The sequence below is a fragment of the Panthera uncia genome, chromosome F1, assembly GCF_023721935.1.
Source record: "Panthera uncia isolate 11264 chromosome F1, Puncia_PCG_1.0, whole genome shotgun sequence".
NCBI classification, from domain to species: domain Eukaryota; kingdom Metazoa; phylum Chordata; class Mammalia; order Carnivora; family Felidae; genus Panthera; species Panthera uncia.
In genome coordinates, this window is record NC_064813.1 from 5,223,573 (window position 1) to 5,242,274 (window position 18,702).

The window sequence follows — 18,702 nt, forward strand, 5'->3', positions numbered from 1 at the left end:
ATATGCGTCTTCCTGGTGTTCCCTTTGCATCCAGCCTGCTCAACTTCTACTGATTCTTCAAAGTCCTTTTGGGACACTCAGAATGGCCCACTCTTCTGGGCTATTTGATGACCATGTATCTCACATTCCCTCATGCTGGCTTTTGTTTACGCCTAGGGAAGAGCCTGTCTTTTGGTCTTTGTGACAGCGGTGGTGGTTACGTGGTTACACACACATACTGAGACAGAGAAACACAGTCGGTATCCGATACATTTTTTCGAATGAAACAATGGTTCACTTTTTTTGAATAAAGAAATAAATGCAGGGTCAATGTGGACATGACTGGCAGTTTCCTCTGACAAACACACCCAGCTTCTGTTGTTCTCATTAATTTCACTTTTTCCTTTATACAGTTTTATTCGTCTCCATAAACTAATAATTTTACACTTTTATAGGTATTTATATGTCTCACTTTCGACGGCAAACCCACGGAAGGCAGAACTGTGATCCATTCCCAGAGTTTTGTTCCCTGATCTCTTCCCTACGGAGAAACGTTACAAATGTAGGAGGGGAGTGGAGTTGCATAGAGGTATTGTATGGATTATACAGCTCACCACCATTATTACCATTATTGAGGTAAAGCTTTTGATCTGCCCATGTCACTTACCTTCTGGGATATCGGACATGGTCTTGCTGAGTCACTAGGCCTCATGTGGAGAAGCAGAAGACCTGTGTTCTGGCGTCTAGGAGAAACAGCACGTGCAGGTGATTATAGAATCACAGGGGAGGCGGGCACAATCCCACCTTTCTGGAGAGCCTATGAAAAATCCCATGTACACAATGTGACTGAGCCCTGTGAGGAATTCTAGAGGCCTAGAAGGGGGTAGTGATAGCAACTGCTCTCTGCTTCTGCTAAGGCAGCTGTGCACCGCGGTCACTCTGGAAAGCCCCTTGCACCTCATGGTGGGCTGGCATAGGGTTGGCCCAATGGGAGAGAGAAATGAGAGCTATCAACATTTCAACTCCCTGTTTTATTAACACCCCCAGTCCCTAGAGGAGAGGCTGTGCTGCTGACATCTTGCCCTGCTTCTGATGGTATCAGAAGGCTACAGCTGCTCCATTTGTTCTTCCTCTACCCTCTACAGATCTTTTCCTCCTATTGATAACACTTTGGGAACAATAAAGAGTAAGGTATGAAATCAGTTTCCTGAACCACATTATGCCACATAGTATGATCTGACTGGAAGCAAAAATGAGATCAAATTTCTAGGTGATGAAGTGCACAAGAGTTATTTTGTGCTCAGAGAAACTGGCGAGGGCCAAAAATCACAGAGTTTTTTGGAAGTTTTATTAATATTCTATCCCGTTGGTGCTCAGGTGTTTCCTTTTTGAAACAGCTGGGGAAAAAGAAACTAACCACATGCAAAGGTTCTTTTTCTTTCAATATTCATCACATTTTCAAATTTATTTATTTATTTATCAAATATTAGGTATAAAATGTAAATAAATAAGTTAGGATACAAATAGCACATTTTTATATTTTTTAAATCACTGTGCCATATTTCATCAATTCTAAGATATATGTTTTTTTCTCATTTAATACCTTTGAAATCAGGAAGCATCTTATAATTTTAACTATGTCACTTATGGTTTGTTTTCCAATGTGATGGAAACGTTGATTTGATAAATACAGTAATATACCGTAGATCTGTGAAGAACACTATAACAAATACTGCATCTATAATTTTCTAAGTTTTTTTTTTTTTTTTTGAGAGAGAAAGAATGTGTGGTGGGAGGGGCAGAGAGAATCCCAAGCAGGTTCTATGCTGTCAGTGCAGAGGCTGACAAAGGGGCTCGATCTCATGAACCATGAGATCATGACCTGAGCCAGAATCAAGAGTTGGATGCTTAACTAATTGAGTCACACAGGCACCCCTGCATTTATAATTTTCCATATAATTTTTCTTATAGGTAGATTTTTTTTTTTTCCTGCCATGGCTGATTTCAAAGCATTAGGTATTTTTTCTCGAGTCTTCGACTGACCTCAAGTATCCCGGACAGTTTGATTTGTATTCTACAGCAACAGAGTTCTGAGTAAATATCCAGAAAATCAAAAATACCCCAAGAAACACACAACATTAGAAGAATCAAGAGAAAAGTTGGTAGGTGAGGGGGCAAGGGATGAACTGAGCCTCCCTGAGTACTGTCTTTAAAGTAGACTTTTCTCCCTCCCCTTCCTGGTCTCTCTCTACCACTTCATGCTGTTTTCTTTCCTTAATAGCATTTAAAACTATTTGAAATCGTCTTGTTCATTTATTTGATGATTTGTTCTTTGTCTTTTCCCACAAGAGATATGTCCCACGACACCAGTACCTCCTTTCTTGTTCACCATGTATTTTGAACACCTAGAAAGTGCTTGGCATAGAGTAGGTACTCATACTCACTTGGAGTAGCAGTGCTATTTTTCCAGAGAATATATTGAGTCAAGAATTAGTGATGACCATAGAAATGCCTTAAGACTCAATTCCGGAGTAGTTGCTTCCTCCAGGAATTATCGTGCTCAGGTCCTACCTATTCCAAGAAGAGTCAACGATGGTGTTTTCTCTGATTCTACTCAAAGACTTTCTGATATTAGAGTTCTAGTCTGCCCAAGGATAGTATGTAAAGACTTTGGGATGGGGATGAATTATAAAACACACTTGAAAATTACTGAATTAAGAAATAGCTTGTTTTTTGCATCTTCAATTGGATGAATGAAAACCTTGATAGGTTTCATTTTGTTACATTTTTATACAGAATAGTAATTTCACATCTCTCCAAACATTTAAAGGAATTTGAAATCTGGATATTTAAAGTGATATGAGGCCATTTAAGTAAAAGAACACCTGGAAATCAATACCCTTGATAGCACATTTCATACTGAGTAGGTTCTTTTAAAAGTCATACTTACTGCAATTTGAAGTAATCATCTACTGCCTCATAATTTACATTTTGAAAAAATGTTACTGTCTGGAAAAGAAAATGAGAGTTTATTTAAAACAGGAAAACTGGGAATGGGGGGACAATGAATACTTTCAAGACAGATTTGAAACTTTCTTTATGTAAGAAAAAATATAATTAGCATTTTTCCAATTTATTTTCTTTTCTAACTCAGAAACTCCAATCATGTACATATTAGACTTCCTTTGTTACCTTTTTCTTATTTTCTCTTTGAATTGCATTTTACCACAGTCCCTTTATTTCAATTGCTTCTCTCTCCCTCTTCATTTACTTTTGTCATTGCAATATTCCTATTTTCATTTTTAATTTTTCATTTCATTCCTGATGTGTTACCAGCCTTCTCCTGTTCTAATAACCTCGTCTCTGGACCTTTTTATTTCTTCTTTGAGGTTTTTAGAATAATTACAGACATAATGTTGTCTGTAATTTTTGAGACTCTGAGGAGTCATTTGCCTGAAACTCTTTTCTTGTTTTTGAGTAATTAAAAAAAAATCTATTTGCCTTGTGTATATGTCCTTGCTATTTTCTTCCACGTGGGGCACGTTTCATCTCAATGTTCAGCATTCCAGAAGGTTTCTATCTTTTCAGGATAAATCCAGTTATGGAACATGTATGATATTAGAGGAAAAAAATTATAGGTTGTATTTTTTTATTTAATTAAAAAAATTTTTTTAACATTTATTTTTGAGAGAGAGAGAGAAAGAGAGAGAGCATGTGAACAGGGAAGGGGCAGAGAGAGGGGAGACAAAGAATCCAAAGCAGGCTCCGGGCTCTGAGCTGTCAGCACAGAGCCCAATGTGGGTCTCAGACTCACAAACCGTGAGATGATAACCTGAGCCAAGTCAGACACGCAACCGACCGAGCCTCCCAGGCTCCCCATAAGCTGCATATTTTTAAAACATGGTAACTATAATCATCATATCCCAAAATTACTTTTTTGGTGGTACTTCTTTGTTTTGTATATATTTATACATATCTTCAGAGATATCAATTTGACTCTGGCTAATCTGGTATGATTAGAACAGAGATGTTGTACCTCTAATATAACCTTTGCAAAAAATCGTAACTTCTGAGACAAAGTTTATTTATCCACATCTTGGATGGTAAGTGGTATTAAACGAAATATGCAATCTCTTGTGATAAAGTTGAAGGTTGTGGAGGTCATCACACTAAAAATAAATCTAGTTCAGGTTCGAGGAAAGGAGCTAGTTGTCAAATTTACACTTGTATTCTATTGTACACCATACTCTTCTTCATATGTAATGATAAAACTAGCATAATTAGGCTTGAAAATTTTAATATTATCTTTTGTGAAATGTAAGCAGATTCTCCAAAGGTTGCTTATCAATTGTCACTTAAGTGGTGCTCAAACTTGGGTCTGTAACTCAACCAGCATATATGTAAATTATTTTGGATCATAATCACTGAAAATATTTACCCAGCGGAACTATTTTAAAAATATATATTTTGTGAATGTGATCATCTGTTTAAAAACCATTTCATTATAAATAATTAGGAAATGATTTGGAGACTTTCATTTCTGCTAGTGATAGATAGGTTATACAGACAAATTTTTGCTCTTTTAAAAAATTTTTTTTTAACATTTATTTCTTATTGAGAGACAGAGAGACACCGAGTGTGAGCAGGGGAGGGGCAGAGAGAGGGGGAGACACAGACTCTGAAGCAGGCTCCAGGCTCTGAGCTGTCAGTACAGAGCCCATCGTGGAGCTCGAACTCACAAATCGCAAGATCATGACCTGAGCCTAAGTCAGACACTTAACTGACTGAGCCACCCAGGCACCCCGACAAATTTTTGCTCTTAAAAACACACATATCACAAAACCTACAAACATCAGCCTTTTGTGAAGTCACCTTTAAAAGCATCCAATAACTGACAAGAGAGTAGAGAACTATTAGCCCAAAGACTTAGGGAAATTAGGAATCTAGAGAATAAAGCAGAACACCAGAGGCCATAATCTATTTCTCCCCTAAAGGCATTTGTCAACATAGTCAGGAGACAGAGAATTCAAGATAGAGAATCAAATTGGATATCCTCTCTACATTAACCTGTGTTATCAGAAGATTGTATTTTCGGAGTAAGAGTAAGTCAAGATTAAATTTGGGCCCTCCTTAACCTTCTAGTGACTTCAGTTACTATGTGATCAGAAAAAGCAAGAAAAGGAAAAAAATTTATCCTAACAATTGGTAGCCTACCTATGGGTAGGTTCTTGTATGGGTGGAATTGTTTGTCCAGAAGACTCAGGATTTAAAGAAGTTTCAAGGGAGTGGTACCCCTAGATAGCAGCAAACACAGATCATCTTAAGATCAAGGCATATTCTTACTCGACCTCAGGGAATTCTTACAGATAGTTTTACAAGTGTAACAGCACATAGTCAAGAATAACCAAGTGCACAAGGAAATAAGGTGTGCATGAGAATAAACAAACCAGAATAAACAATGATGAGGGAGAAGAAATAGATGAAATAACACATGCTCAGACTGCAGATATGGAAGTAATAGGTGCAGATTATAAAACAGGTGTGTTTACTAGTCGTGTGGGAATAAATGACAAGTTGAAAATATCTGTTGTGTAAAAGAAACCATAAATGTGTCAGTGTTTTTTTTAAAGGAACAAATAAAACTTCTAGAGATGGAAAATACAAGATTCAAAATAAACACACAGTGTATAATTTTGGCATCAGATCAGGCATGACAAGAAGAAGGAGTGAAGTGGAAGACAGATTAGAAGAAATTATGACGATGTATCGCAGAGAGATAAAAAGATGGACAATAAAGAAGAAAGACTCATGGGGAATAGATGGAGGGTTAGCTTTTGTTTCATCAGTGTTTCAGGAGAAAAGACAGGGACAGAGGCAAAGATGACATTTGACAAGATACCTGATGAAGACAGTGATCCACAGATTCAAGAGGCCCAAGAAGTCCCAAGCAGGATAAACGTAAACATCTACACACGTCAGAGTGAAAGTATAGAATGCAAAAAATAAAATCATAATTCATCAAATCTAGGATGCCACAGGGTATAAGACTCATCCTGATGTCATAGATGGTAAAAAAAAGTGCCTTAGGCATAAAGAAACTCATTGATAGTAATAACATAATATTAGGAGACTTCAACACCCCACTCACAGCAATGGACAGATCATCTAATCAAAAAATCAACAAGGAAACAATGGCTTTGAATGACACACTGGACCAGATGGACTTAGATATATTCAGAACATTTCATCCTAAAGCAGCAGAATATACATTCTTCTCCAGTGCACATGGAATGTTCTCCAGAATAGACCACATACTGGGACAGCCCTCAGCAAGTACAAAAAGATCGAGATGATACTGTGCATATTTCAAACCACAATGCTATGAAACTTGAAATCAACCACAAGAAAAAATTTGGAAAGGTAACAAGTACTTGGAGACTGAAGAACATCCTACTAAAGAATGAATGGGCTAACCAACCAGTCAAAGAGGAAAATAAAAAGTATATGGAAGCCAATTAAAATGATAACACCACAACCTAAAACCTCTGGGACGCAGCAAAGGTGGTCACAAGAGGAAAGCATATAGCAATCCAAGCTTTCCTAAAGAAGGAAGAAAGATCTCAGATACATAACCTAACCTTATGCCTTAAGGAGCTGGAAAAAGAACAGCAAATAAAACCCAAGACCAGCAGAAGACAGGAAATAATAAAGATTAGAGTAGAAATTAATGCTATCGAAACAAAAAAAACAGTAGAACAGGTCAATGAAACTAGAAGCTGGTTCTTTGAAAGAATTAAAAAAATTGATAAGCCACTAGCCAGTTTGATCAAAAAGAAAAAGTAAAGGACCCAAATAAATAAAATCAAGAATGAAAGAAGAGAGATCACACCAAAACAGCAGAAATACAAACAATAATAAGAGAATATTATGAGCAATTATATGCCAATAAAATGGACACTCCGGAAGAAATGGAAAACTTCCTAGAAACATACACACTACCAAAACTGAAACAGGAAGAAACAGAAAATTAGAACAGACCCATAACCAGTAAGGAAATCAAATTAGTAATCAAAAATCTCCCAAAAAACAAGAGTGCAGGGCCAGATGGCTTTCCAGGGGAATTCTACCAAACATTTAAGGAAGAGCTAACACCTATTCTCTTGAAGCTGTTCCAAAAAATTGAAATGGAAGGAAAACTTCCACACTCATTCTATGAAGCCAGCATTACCTTGATTCCAAAACCAGACAGAGACCCCACTAAAAAAGAGAACTATGGACCAATTTCCCTGATGAACATGGATGCAAAAATCCTCAACAAGATATTAGCCAACCGGCTCCAACAATACACTTAAAAAATTATTCACCACGACTAAGTGGGATTTATACCTGGGATGCAGAGCTGGTTCAATATCTGCAAAACAATGAACATGATTCATCATATCAATAAAAAAAGCACAAGAACCATAAGATCCTCTCAATGGATGCAGAGAAAGCATTTGACAGAATACAGCATCCTTTCTTGATAAAAACCCTCAAGAAGGTAGGGATAGAAGGATCATACCTCGAGATCATAAAACCCATATATGAATGACCCAACGCTAATATCATCCTCAATGGGGAAAAACTGAGAGCTTTCCCCCTAAGGTCAGGAGTAAGACAGGGATGTCCACTCTCGCCACTGTTATTCAACATAGTATTGGAAGTCTTAGCCTCTGCAATCAGACAACACAAAGAAATAAAAGGCATCAAAATTGGCCAGGAGGAGTTAAAACTTTCACTCTTTGCAGATGACATGATACTCTATATGGAAATCTTTAGGGTTTCCTAAGATTCCACCAAGCAACTGCTAGAACTGATTCATGAATTCAGCAAAGTTGTAGGATATAACATCAACGCACAGAAATCGGTTGCATTCCTATACACCAACAATGAAGCAATAGAAAGAGAAATCAAAGAATTGATCCCATTTATGGTTGCACCAAAACCCAAAAAATACCTAGGAATAAGTCTAACCAAAGAGGTGAAAAATCCATACATTGAAAACTATAGAAAGCTTATGAAAGAAATTGAAGAAGACACACAAAAAAATGGAAAAAGATTCCATGTTCCTGGATAGGAAGAACAAATATTATTAAAATGTCGATACTACCCAAAGCAATCTACATATTCAATGCAATCCTTATCAAAGTAATACAAGCATTCTTCACAGAGCTAGAACAAATAATCCTACAATTTGTATGGAACCAGAAAAGACCCCGAATAGCCAAAGCAATCTTGAAAAAGAAAACCAAAACAGGAGGCATCACAATCCCGGACTTCAAGCTATACTACAAAGCTGTAATCATCAAGACAGTATGGTACTGGCACAAGAAGAGACACTCAGATCAATGGAACAGAATAGAGAACCCAGAAATGGACCCACAAACATATGGCCAACTAATCTTTGACATAGCAGGAAAGAGTATCCAATGGGATAAAGAGTCTCTTCAGCAACTGGTGTTGGGAAAATTGGACAGTGACATGCAGAAGAATGAACCTGGACCACTTTCTTACACCATACACAAAAATAAACTCAAAGTGGATGAAAGACCTCAATGTAAGACAGGAAGCCATCAAAATCCTCGAGGACAAAGCAGGCAAAAACCTCTTTGATCTTGGCCACAGCAGCTTCTTACTCAACATGTCTCTGGAGACAAGGGAAACAAAAGCAAAAATGAACTAGTGGGACCTCATCAAAATAAAAAGCTTCTGCATAGCGAAGGAAACAATCAGCAAAACCAAAAGGCAACCGACAGAATGGGAGAAGATATTTTCAAACAACATATCAGATAAAGGGTTAGTATCCAAAATCTATAAGGAACTTGTCAAACTCAACACCCAAAAAACAAACAATCCAGTGAAGAAATGGGCAATAGACATGAATAGACACTTCTCCAAAGAAGACATCCAGATGACCAACTGACACATGAAAAAATGCTCAACGTCATTCATCATCGGTAAAATACAAATCAAAACCACAATGAGATACCACCTCACACCTGTCAGAATGGCTAACATTAACAACTCAGGCAACAACAGATGTTGGCGAGGCTGCAGAGAAAGAGGATCTCTTTTGCACTGTTGGTGGCAATGTAAGCTGGTGCAGCCACTCTGGAAAACAGTATGGAGATTCCTCAAAAAACTAAAAAGAGAACTACCCTACGACCCAGCAATTGCACTACTAGGCATTTCTCCACGGGATACAGGTGTGCTGTTTCGAAGGGACACATGCATCCCCATGTTTATAGCAGCACTATCCACAATAGCCAAAGTATGGGAAGAGCCCAAGTGTCCATCGATGGATGAATGGATAAAGAAGATGTGGTGGTATATGTATACAATGGAGTATTGCTCGGCCATCAAAAAGAATGAAATCTTGCCATTTGCAACTACGTGGATGGAACTGGAGGGTATTAGGCTAAGTGAAATTAGTCAGAGAAAGACAAATATCATATGACTTCACTCATATGAGGACTTTAAGATCCCAAACAGATGAACATAAGGGAAGGGAAGCAAAAATAATATAAAAACAGGGAGGGGGATGAAACAGAAGAGGCTCTTAAATATGGAGAACAAACAGAGGGTTCCTGGAGGGGTTGTGGGAGGGGGGCTGGGCTAAATGGGTAAGGGGCATTAAGGAATCTACTCCTGAAATCACTGTTGCACTATATGCTAACTAATTTGGGTGTTAATTTTAAAAAAATGTGCCTTAGAATTGGTGAAATGTGGTGGTGGGAGCAGTAGCAACAGCCTTAAGAGCAGCACCCACAGTGGTGATTGTGGTGGTAGCAGCAATGCATAAACATAGTGCTTGCCAGGTACCAGACGCAGCTCCAAGGGCTTTACATACCTAAACTCATTTTCATCCTAATAACCTTATGAAGTAAATATTATGATAATGACTATATTATATAATTTCATTGTATTAACATGTTAACAAAATTATATGTTAATATATTTTATTACATATAATATATTATTATTATTATCATCGTTACTTACATGAGGGTACGGAGGCATAGAAAGACTAAAAAACTTGCTTCTCTGAGTAAGTATTTTTGTGCTTTTTTGGGGGTAAACACCCAGTATGGCGATTACTGGATAAAAGAGGACTTCCCTTTTCAACTTTTTGAGGAACCTCCATACTGTTTTCCGGAGTGGCTGCACCAGTGTGCATTCCCACCAACAGCACAAGAAGGTTCCCCTTTCTCCACATCCTCGCCAACACCTTGTGTTTTTGCTTTTAGCCGTTCTGACAGGTGTGATACATGCACCCCTATGTTTATAGCAGCATCATCTACAAGAGCCAATTATGGAAGCAGCCCAAGTATCCACTGATTGATGACTGGATAAAGAAGAGGTGATATATATATATATATATATATATATATATCAGAGGTGATTATATAATATATAATATATATGTATAATATATATGTATATATTATACACACATATATGCAGTGGCATATTATTCCACCACATAAAAAAGAATGAAACCTTGCCATTTGCAATGGCATTTTTTGGAACTAGAGAGCGTAATGCTAAGTGAAATAAGTCAGAGACAGACAAATAGCATATGATTTCACTCAGATGTGGAATTTAAGAAAGCAAACAAATGAGCAAAGAGGAAAACAAAAAGAGAGAGAGAGACAAACCAAGAAACAGACTCTTGGTCACTGGAGGGGAGGTGGGTAGGGGGAAAGGGGAAATAGGTGATGGGAATTAAGGAGGGCACTTGTTGTGATGAGCACTGGGTGATGTAGGGAAGTGTTGAAGCACTACATTGTGTACCTAAAACTAATGTAACATTATATGGTAAGTATACTGGAATTAAAATAATTTAATAAAAAAGTTAGATGTAAAAGCAGTCTTAAGATTTTTATGGAATCAAATTTTAAAAAACTTGCTTAATGTCATCAGTTAATGTGCATTGCTAATAAATGACAGAGCTAGAGCTAGTATTTTATCAAAACAGGTAAATTTTTATATCCTTGGTCATTTGTATATTTTGATTGGTAACTTATTTTGAAGTTCTAAACTCCAAATGGGCAAATGCACACGAGACAGCCCATTCTTGGAAAGAAAACTTATGAGAGCATCTGCAGATATTGGGGCTAGATAATGAAAGAAAATATTCCTGGGCTAAAGGAAGTGGAACTCTTTTCTGTTTTTGTTCTGGAAGAAGGGGTAACTCAGTTTCAGAAAAGTGAGTTGAAGATACTCCTTATTTCTTGAAACATGATCAATTAGTCTTATTTTATTCATTATGTTTTACTTTTCCCCTGTACCTTCTTCCCCCATTTCCTGTCTCCACTGTAGGCCCCCATAATATTTATCAAACAAGTATGATGTCATCATACTTGATGATGTCATATTGTCTGATATATGTCCTTGGGTATCTTTGTATCCATGGAAAATGAATAATGCTTTTCTTTTTGTTGCTTGTGATTTGTATGCGGGTGTTTGTAATTTTTGTAAATGTTACCATGTGATCGATCTCAGTTTCTCACTTAACACTGTTTTCTACTCGACACCGTTTTAAGATCTATTCCTATGACTGTACACAAACCTAAATCAGCTTTCTTTGTTTCTAAACCTGTTTCTGCCAGATTGCATTATTATTGTAGTTGTGGAATGAAACATTATGAACTGGTGAAATGTCAGTTACTGCTTCTCTGAGAACTAAACTGATTGCTTTGGAAAGTTTTAATAAACCAAGTTCCTGAAGAAATTGCTGAATTAGGTATGAGCAAGGTAACAATAAAAAGCTGGTTGAATATTAAAAAAAAAAAGAACTTTGGTTCCTTTCCCAGTGTCATTAATTTTGTTTTCCCTCCTCTACTTAATTTATCTTTTTAAGAATTTTTTAAATGTTTGTTTATTTTTGAGAGAGAGAGAGAGAGAGCGAGAGAGAGCATGAGAGGCAGAGGGGCAGAGAGAGAAGGAGACACAGAATTCGAAGCAGGCTTCAGGCTCTGAGCTGTCAGCACAGAGCCCGATGTGGGGCTCGAACTCACAGAGTGCAAGCTCATGACCTGAGCTGAAGTCAGAGGCTTAACTGACAGAGCCACCCAGGCGCCCCTTCCCTCCTCTGCTTTAAAGAAACAGAAATGGGAAGTCAGCGATAATGCATTACAAATAAGGTTATTCAAGAAAGGAGACGAGTGGCTCCAATAAGTTGACTTATTTCAAAGAAAAGCCTGTGGTCCTATATTAAAAGATTGACTAACGAATGAACATTCATTTATTGAAGGTAAAGTACAATGCTTCATATATATGTTTCATGTTTTAGGATTCTCTGCTTTAACTGACTTTGGAATTAACTGAACACTCCGTTGCGTTGCATCAGTTCAGAGGCCCACCCTCATATATGCTAAAGAAAGCTGAGCCCAGAAAGAGAAGGTGGGAAACAGAATAGAGAGTGTTGGGGAAAAAACTGTAGTAACGCGTAAAACGCTTATGCTATAATGTTCATCGGAAAGTAGTACACAAAATAATATATACAGTTCATTCATACCTAATTGTGCTGGACTGTTTCCAAAGCTAGCTTCAGTGATTCCTCTCCTTCCTGTAGGCACCACCCCTCACAGCGTTAAGTAACCTGGACTGGCCTCATGAATTGCTTTGACAAATAGAATGTGGCCGAGAAGAGGACTTGTGGCTTCTACTCTTGCATTCTTGGAATACTGCCCTAAGACCGCTTTGGGGAAAAGCCAGGTCTGGCCTGGACAATAGAGGTCACATAGTTCACAGACAAGTGCTCAGCTGATGTCCCTTCTACAAACAAGCCAGCGTGAGCGCCAACCACATGACATGTATTTGAGGCTATCTTAGATCACCTTGTCCCAGACAAACCACCAGATGAATAAACCCAGGTGAAACCAGCAGAATTGCCCGGCCTCTCACGACCCAAATGTTGACAAATAGATTTGGATACTGTTTGAAGCCATCGCGTTTTGGGTGATGTTATAGTATAATAGGTGGCTGATAGAAGTCCATACAAAGCCATGCATTAAAAACAAAAAAGGAAGCAGGAAGCAGATAATACAATTGACAAAGAATTCTGCAGGAATGTGATTTTAGGCAGCAAAGAGGACTTTTGGATATTAAAAGTGAAATGTGTGACTCAGGAGCTAATGGCTTATCATTTATTTATTAAAAACTTGTATATTTCTCAACATTTTCCAAGCTAAACCTAGAAGGAAAATCTTTTTTTAAAAAATACACTCACTCTCACACACACACACACACACACACACACACACACACATTTACAACAGACGAAGAAAGTTCTAATTTGTCTTCACATCAAACACTGTTTACCACAATCAGTTAACAGAAATTACTGCAACATTGGCCAAGAGGACCTAAAACTAAGGATACATGATATTATGAGAAAACCTCATGTAATGTGACTGACAATGCTAGACACTATTTTTTTGGTGATAGGATTTATAAAAGTCAATATTATAATTTTACATTTATTACAGTCATATGAATACATTTTCAAACTATCAACTTACCATGGTTTTAGTGCAGTATCCTAGGGCAACTTCATAGTGAACCTGGTATGTCTCTTGTAATATATTTGGGCCGTATGATTCCACCACAATATACAGACCAACATTTTCTGGATAGACTATTTGAGTCCAGATGGACACGTTCTGTCCCTTGTCCAAAAAGAAAAAAACACTAAAAATATTATTAAGAAATGCCACGTAGGGGCATTTCTCTTTTGAATTGAAAGTTACACTTTTTGCTTCTAGTCTTAAAGGATATTCCTGTGGACGTATTGTGCCATTTTCAAAAACATGTATGAGATACATTAGCCCAGAGGAACTCATCGAGACTGCTGACTTCAGTGTACTATTTGTCCATGCGTGTAGTTTTACCGCATCTTTAATATTGGCCTTGAAGTAGAACATTATGTTATTTTCCATTTTCACCACCACATTTCCATAATAATCTGGAAAAGGAGGAGAAAAGTTTGTGTTATTCTAAGTAGCTGCGAATCCATGCACTTCTAACCAAAATAATTTCTTTTGTAGTAAGGAAGGATTTGTCTGTTTTGAGAAAGTTAGAGTGTGCAGGCAGAAAACTACAACTTTACATGATGCTGAAGGACATCTCTCCCACTTCATAGTGGGGCAATGTTTCCCCTGGATAGATTTCTTCTTGCGTGTACAATATCACTTAGGTATATATGACATCATTTCCATTAAAAAGCTAGAATTAGTGCATTAAATAATAATAAGGATAGGCATGACAAGAATCATATTATTAGGAAGCATTGTATTATGGACAGCATTGTGTCCCCCCAAGTGAAAATATCTTTAAAGAGGTAATTAATGTTAAACTAGGTCATAAGGGAGGGGCCGTAATCCAATATGACTGGTATTCTTATTTATAAGAGGAATAAGAGACATCAGATCTCTCTCTGTCTCTCTCTCTCTGCATGCACACAGAAAAAAAGGCCATATGAGGGCACAGTGAGAAGGTGGCCTATGTGTCTAAGCCAAGAAGACGATCCTCATCAGAAACCAACCTTGAGATCACCTTGATCTTGGGCTTTTGGACTCCAGAACTGTGATAACATAAAATTGTATTGTTTAAGCCACCTAGCCCATGATATTTTGTTACAGTAGCCCTAGCAGACCAACAAAACTGGGATAAGAAACGGGGGTGGGTGTTGGTTCCTCTCATGTTCACTCTATAAATAAAAGCCAACTTCTTCCCTTAACAGAGTTTTATGCCTAAGTCATAGAGGTTCATAGACAATAAGTCTCTTACATTCTTTGGTTTTATAGCCATATCTGTAAAATGAACAGTGGAGCTAGTTGATTTCATAGCTTTCTTTCCATATACGACTTTCTCCGTGTACAGCTTCTAGGGGTATACTTTCCTTAACTAAAAAAACAAAAAAACAAAAACCCGACAACAACAACAACAACACCCCAAAACAAACCCAAACCACCCAATGCTTTAAGGGAACTGACCAAAAGGAGGAAGGTCGATTCATAGAATCAGGAAGGTTCAGAGTATATTATGTGTACGCATCTTACATTTGAAATTTGAATAAATAAGTGATATTTTCACAGACTGCTGTAGTTTATATGCTAATAAAACCCCTAAATCAGAAATGCCGATTTTTTTTTTTTAGGATCATCGGAATACTTTAATAAGACATCACTGTCCACATAGATGTCCTTATAACGTTAAGCTTTCACACAGTCCTAGTGTTGTCAGTAGAAATTCAACAACATAATAATGTTGGCGAAATTATTACATTGATCGGTAAGGTGAATATGAAGCTTGGAATATTCTTCTGAGTCTTTTAGTAAAACTGCAAGGGTACGCTGCCCTTAGCGCTAAGGCAACACACAGGGCATCCAACACCAGTGCTGACAGGTCAGTAACACTGTGATGCTAAAGTGATTTGGTAACTTTTCTCATGGAACTTAGATCCTTTATAAATTTAATTTTGTTTTGTTGTGCTTTTGACAAAAAGTCCATCCAGGCGTACCAAATTCTTGGCCTGCTGTGCTGTGTGTGTGTGTGTGTGTGTGTGTGTGTGTTTCTAGAAACTTCACAAGGTGGAAGGAGGAGAGAAGGATGGATGCGGGTGGATGACCTAACAGAATATATCCGGATGTTGAGTGAGAAAAGTCGTTGCAGGATACACACAGTATGATGATATATAAGGTTTAAAATCTCACAAAACAAAAAACACATATTGCTTTAGGATCTTATATAGTGTCCAGGTCACTTGGTGACGTGGTCCTTGCCTTCTCCCACCAGCCTTGTTGCCACTTTTGGTCTCACCCTCTACCGTCTAGTCATACACAATTAACTTCAGTTCCACGAACTTGCCATGTTCTCTTGCACCTCTGGGTCTTTGCTACTTCAACTCTCATCCTGACCATTGATCCAATTTTTCTACTGTGTACCTTCTCCCTGGTTTTGGTTTAGAGGGCTTTTCCCCTGTGTGGACTTTTCTTTTTCTTTTTTTAATGTTTTCTTATTTATTTTTGACACAGAGAGAGAGAGAGAGAGAGATCGATCATGAGTGGGGGAGGGGCAGAGAGAGAGAGGGAGATGGAGAATCCTAAGCAGGCTCCACAGGGTCAGCACAGAGCCTGATGGGGGCTCAGACTCATGAACCATGAGATCCTGACCTAGGCCAAAGGCAAGAGCTGGACACTTAACCAACTGAACCACCCAGGCGCCTCTGTGTAGACTTTTCTGATGTCATAAATCTGAATTAGGTGTCCCTTCTGTGTGCTATATGGCACTCTCTCTTCTGCTTATCTCGCTGCTCATTGAAACATTATTAAATGAATTTTGGATTAAATATTAAGAAGAAAATTAGGAATGACTTTAAAATAATGAGATTAAAAACACTGTATATAAAAGTTTGGGGATGCAGATAAAGCCGTAGTGAGAAAAATTCATAGCCTTATGCTTATTTGTAGCTTTAAATGCTTAGAAAATAAGATTGAAAATAAATGAACTAATCATTTAACATAAGAAGCAGGCCACAGAGCACCAAAGTTACAAAAAAAAAAAAAAAAAGCACAAGTGAAAAATCAATAATGACAAAAGCAGAAATTAAGGAATTAAATAGAAAGCAGATTTGATAAATAAACTAAGAGTACTTTTCAAAAGAAAGAAAACAAAGCCAAAAAAAACCACCCCTAAACACAATAAACAATATCTTGTGAGCCAAATTAATAAGGGGTGGGATACAGACAACATTATAAATAAGAAAGAGAATACTATTACAGACAATAAGCAATCTAAAAATTAAAATGGAAAACCTTTGCCAATAAAGTAGCAAATCCAGATAAAATGAATGATTTCCTAAGGAAATACAAACTTCTAAAATTGACTAAAGAGATGGGATATTTGAAGAAACCAATTAGAGAAAATACAAATAATGAAGTGTACAACATTCCTGCTTGCGAAGACCTAATATTGCACACATATCATCATCTCTTCAATAAATTGCATGCCTGTTCTGGCTACACAGTGTTCTAGAAACTTGTGGGGGATACATTAGGGGAAAACCCAGAAAGTCCTCCCTCTTGTGTAACTTACATTCCTTCAGGAATACAGTCAATAGGACATGAAAATAAGTGAATTATGTGGTGTGTTAGGAGATTAGGGCTACAGTAATCAAAACGACAGAGAGCTCATGCAGGTAGGAGTGGAACAGAATAGCCTAGAAAATGAACCTGGTTGACATGAGTAATAAATAGATAAGGAAGGTGGTATTTCAAATCTGGGGGGTAAGGGTTGGTTTCTAGAAGAGTGATTTGAAGGCAACATCAGCTTTCAGTGAAAGACATAAAGACAAAAAATAGAACGAAATTCTTAACTTATACCAAACACAATTCTGGATGAATTAAAGATTGAAATATGCAAATTAGAAAAGTAAAAATGATAAAAGAAAATACTTAGTAATATTTTTGTAATTGGAAAGACCTTTCAAATTATGACATTACATCCAAAGTCACAAGTAAAAATATTAACAAATTTAACTACACAAAAACACAAATTCTAAATACCAAATCCCTCCAAAAAGGTACAAGAAATTACACACAAGAGACAATATTTGCAATACATGTCAAAGATAAATGGTGAATATACACTGTGAGTAACGACCATATCAGTATCAATAAGAAAATAGATAACCCCATGCAAAAATATCTCAAGAGTAAGAACTGACAATCCATAGAAGAATATGGCCAATAAACACATGAAACTAGATATAACTTCTAATTATAAAATGAGTCCTAAAATGAGAATTACCCATTTTTTTCTGTACTGTGGGTAAATATCAAATATGTCATATGAAAATATACATTTTCTAATACTTTTGGGGAAACAGACTGTGGCAACTTTTGCTGGAGAGCAACTGGAAAGATTTATTGATTTTTTGAATATTCAGAGCTTTGAATCACGAATTCTACATCTAATAACTTATATCAAAGAATACCTGTACAAGTGTAGAAAACATATACATATATAGAAGCACATTTCCTGCAGCATTATTTGTAGTAGCAAAAGAAATGAAGTCTGATATCTATCTATGTAAATATCTGTTTATACTCCTATTGGTCTAAATAATAGTACAGTTAAACCATGAACACTGTGGCAGTGAAAGTGGCATAGTTTTTATGTGTATTAGATATTTTGAAAATACAGCTTATTATGTTTTGAATTTTCTTTTTCAAAAGTCTGAATAAATTCACAGGAACTTTTGAATAGTGGGTTATTTGAGGAATGAAAATGGTGAAGGTGGAAGGCTTTTGACTTCATATTTCATGTTTATGAATTGTTTAAGCTTTTTATTTCCGTGTTTCCAAATGGCCTTCAGTACAACATTCAGACTTTAAGGTCCCTCTAAAATCTATCCCCAAGTGTTGGGATGAGCACTGGGTGTTGTATGTAGTGATGGATCACTGAATTCTACTCCTGAAACTAATATTACACTGTATGTTAACTAACTAAAATTTAAATTAAAAATTTTTTTAAAGTTTATTTATTTTTGAGAGAGAGAGAGACAGAGAGAGACAGAGTATGAGCGGGGGAGGACAGAGAAAGACGGAGTCTCAGAATCTGAAGCAGAGCTGTCAGCAAAGAGCCCAATGCGGGGCTTGAACTCACAAAAGGTGAGAT

General features: G+C 37.1%; 1 protein-coding gene across 4 annotated transcripts in view; it reads right to left on the bottom strand.

Moving 5' to 3' along the window:
* CATSPERE (catsper channel auxiliary subunit epsilon) overlaps positions 1–18,702 on the bottom strand; it is a 195,191-nt gene that overhangs the window by 40,638 nt on the left and 135,851 nt on the right. For all 4 annotated transcript variants that reach the window (XM_049633805.1, XM_049633802.1, XM_049633804.1 and 1 more), the window contains 3 exons: positions 13,545–13,987; positions 2,930–2,988; positions 647–722 (listed from right to left, as the gene is read on the bottom strand). In XM_049633805.1, the coding sequence (XP_049489762.1) occupies positions 647–722; positions 2,930–2,988; positions 13,545–13,987 (578 nt within the window). The remainder of the gene's footprint in view (positions 1–646; positions 723–2,929; positions 2,989–13,544; positions 13,988–18,702) is intronic.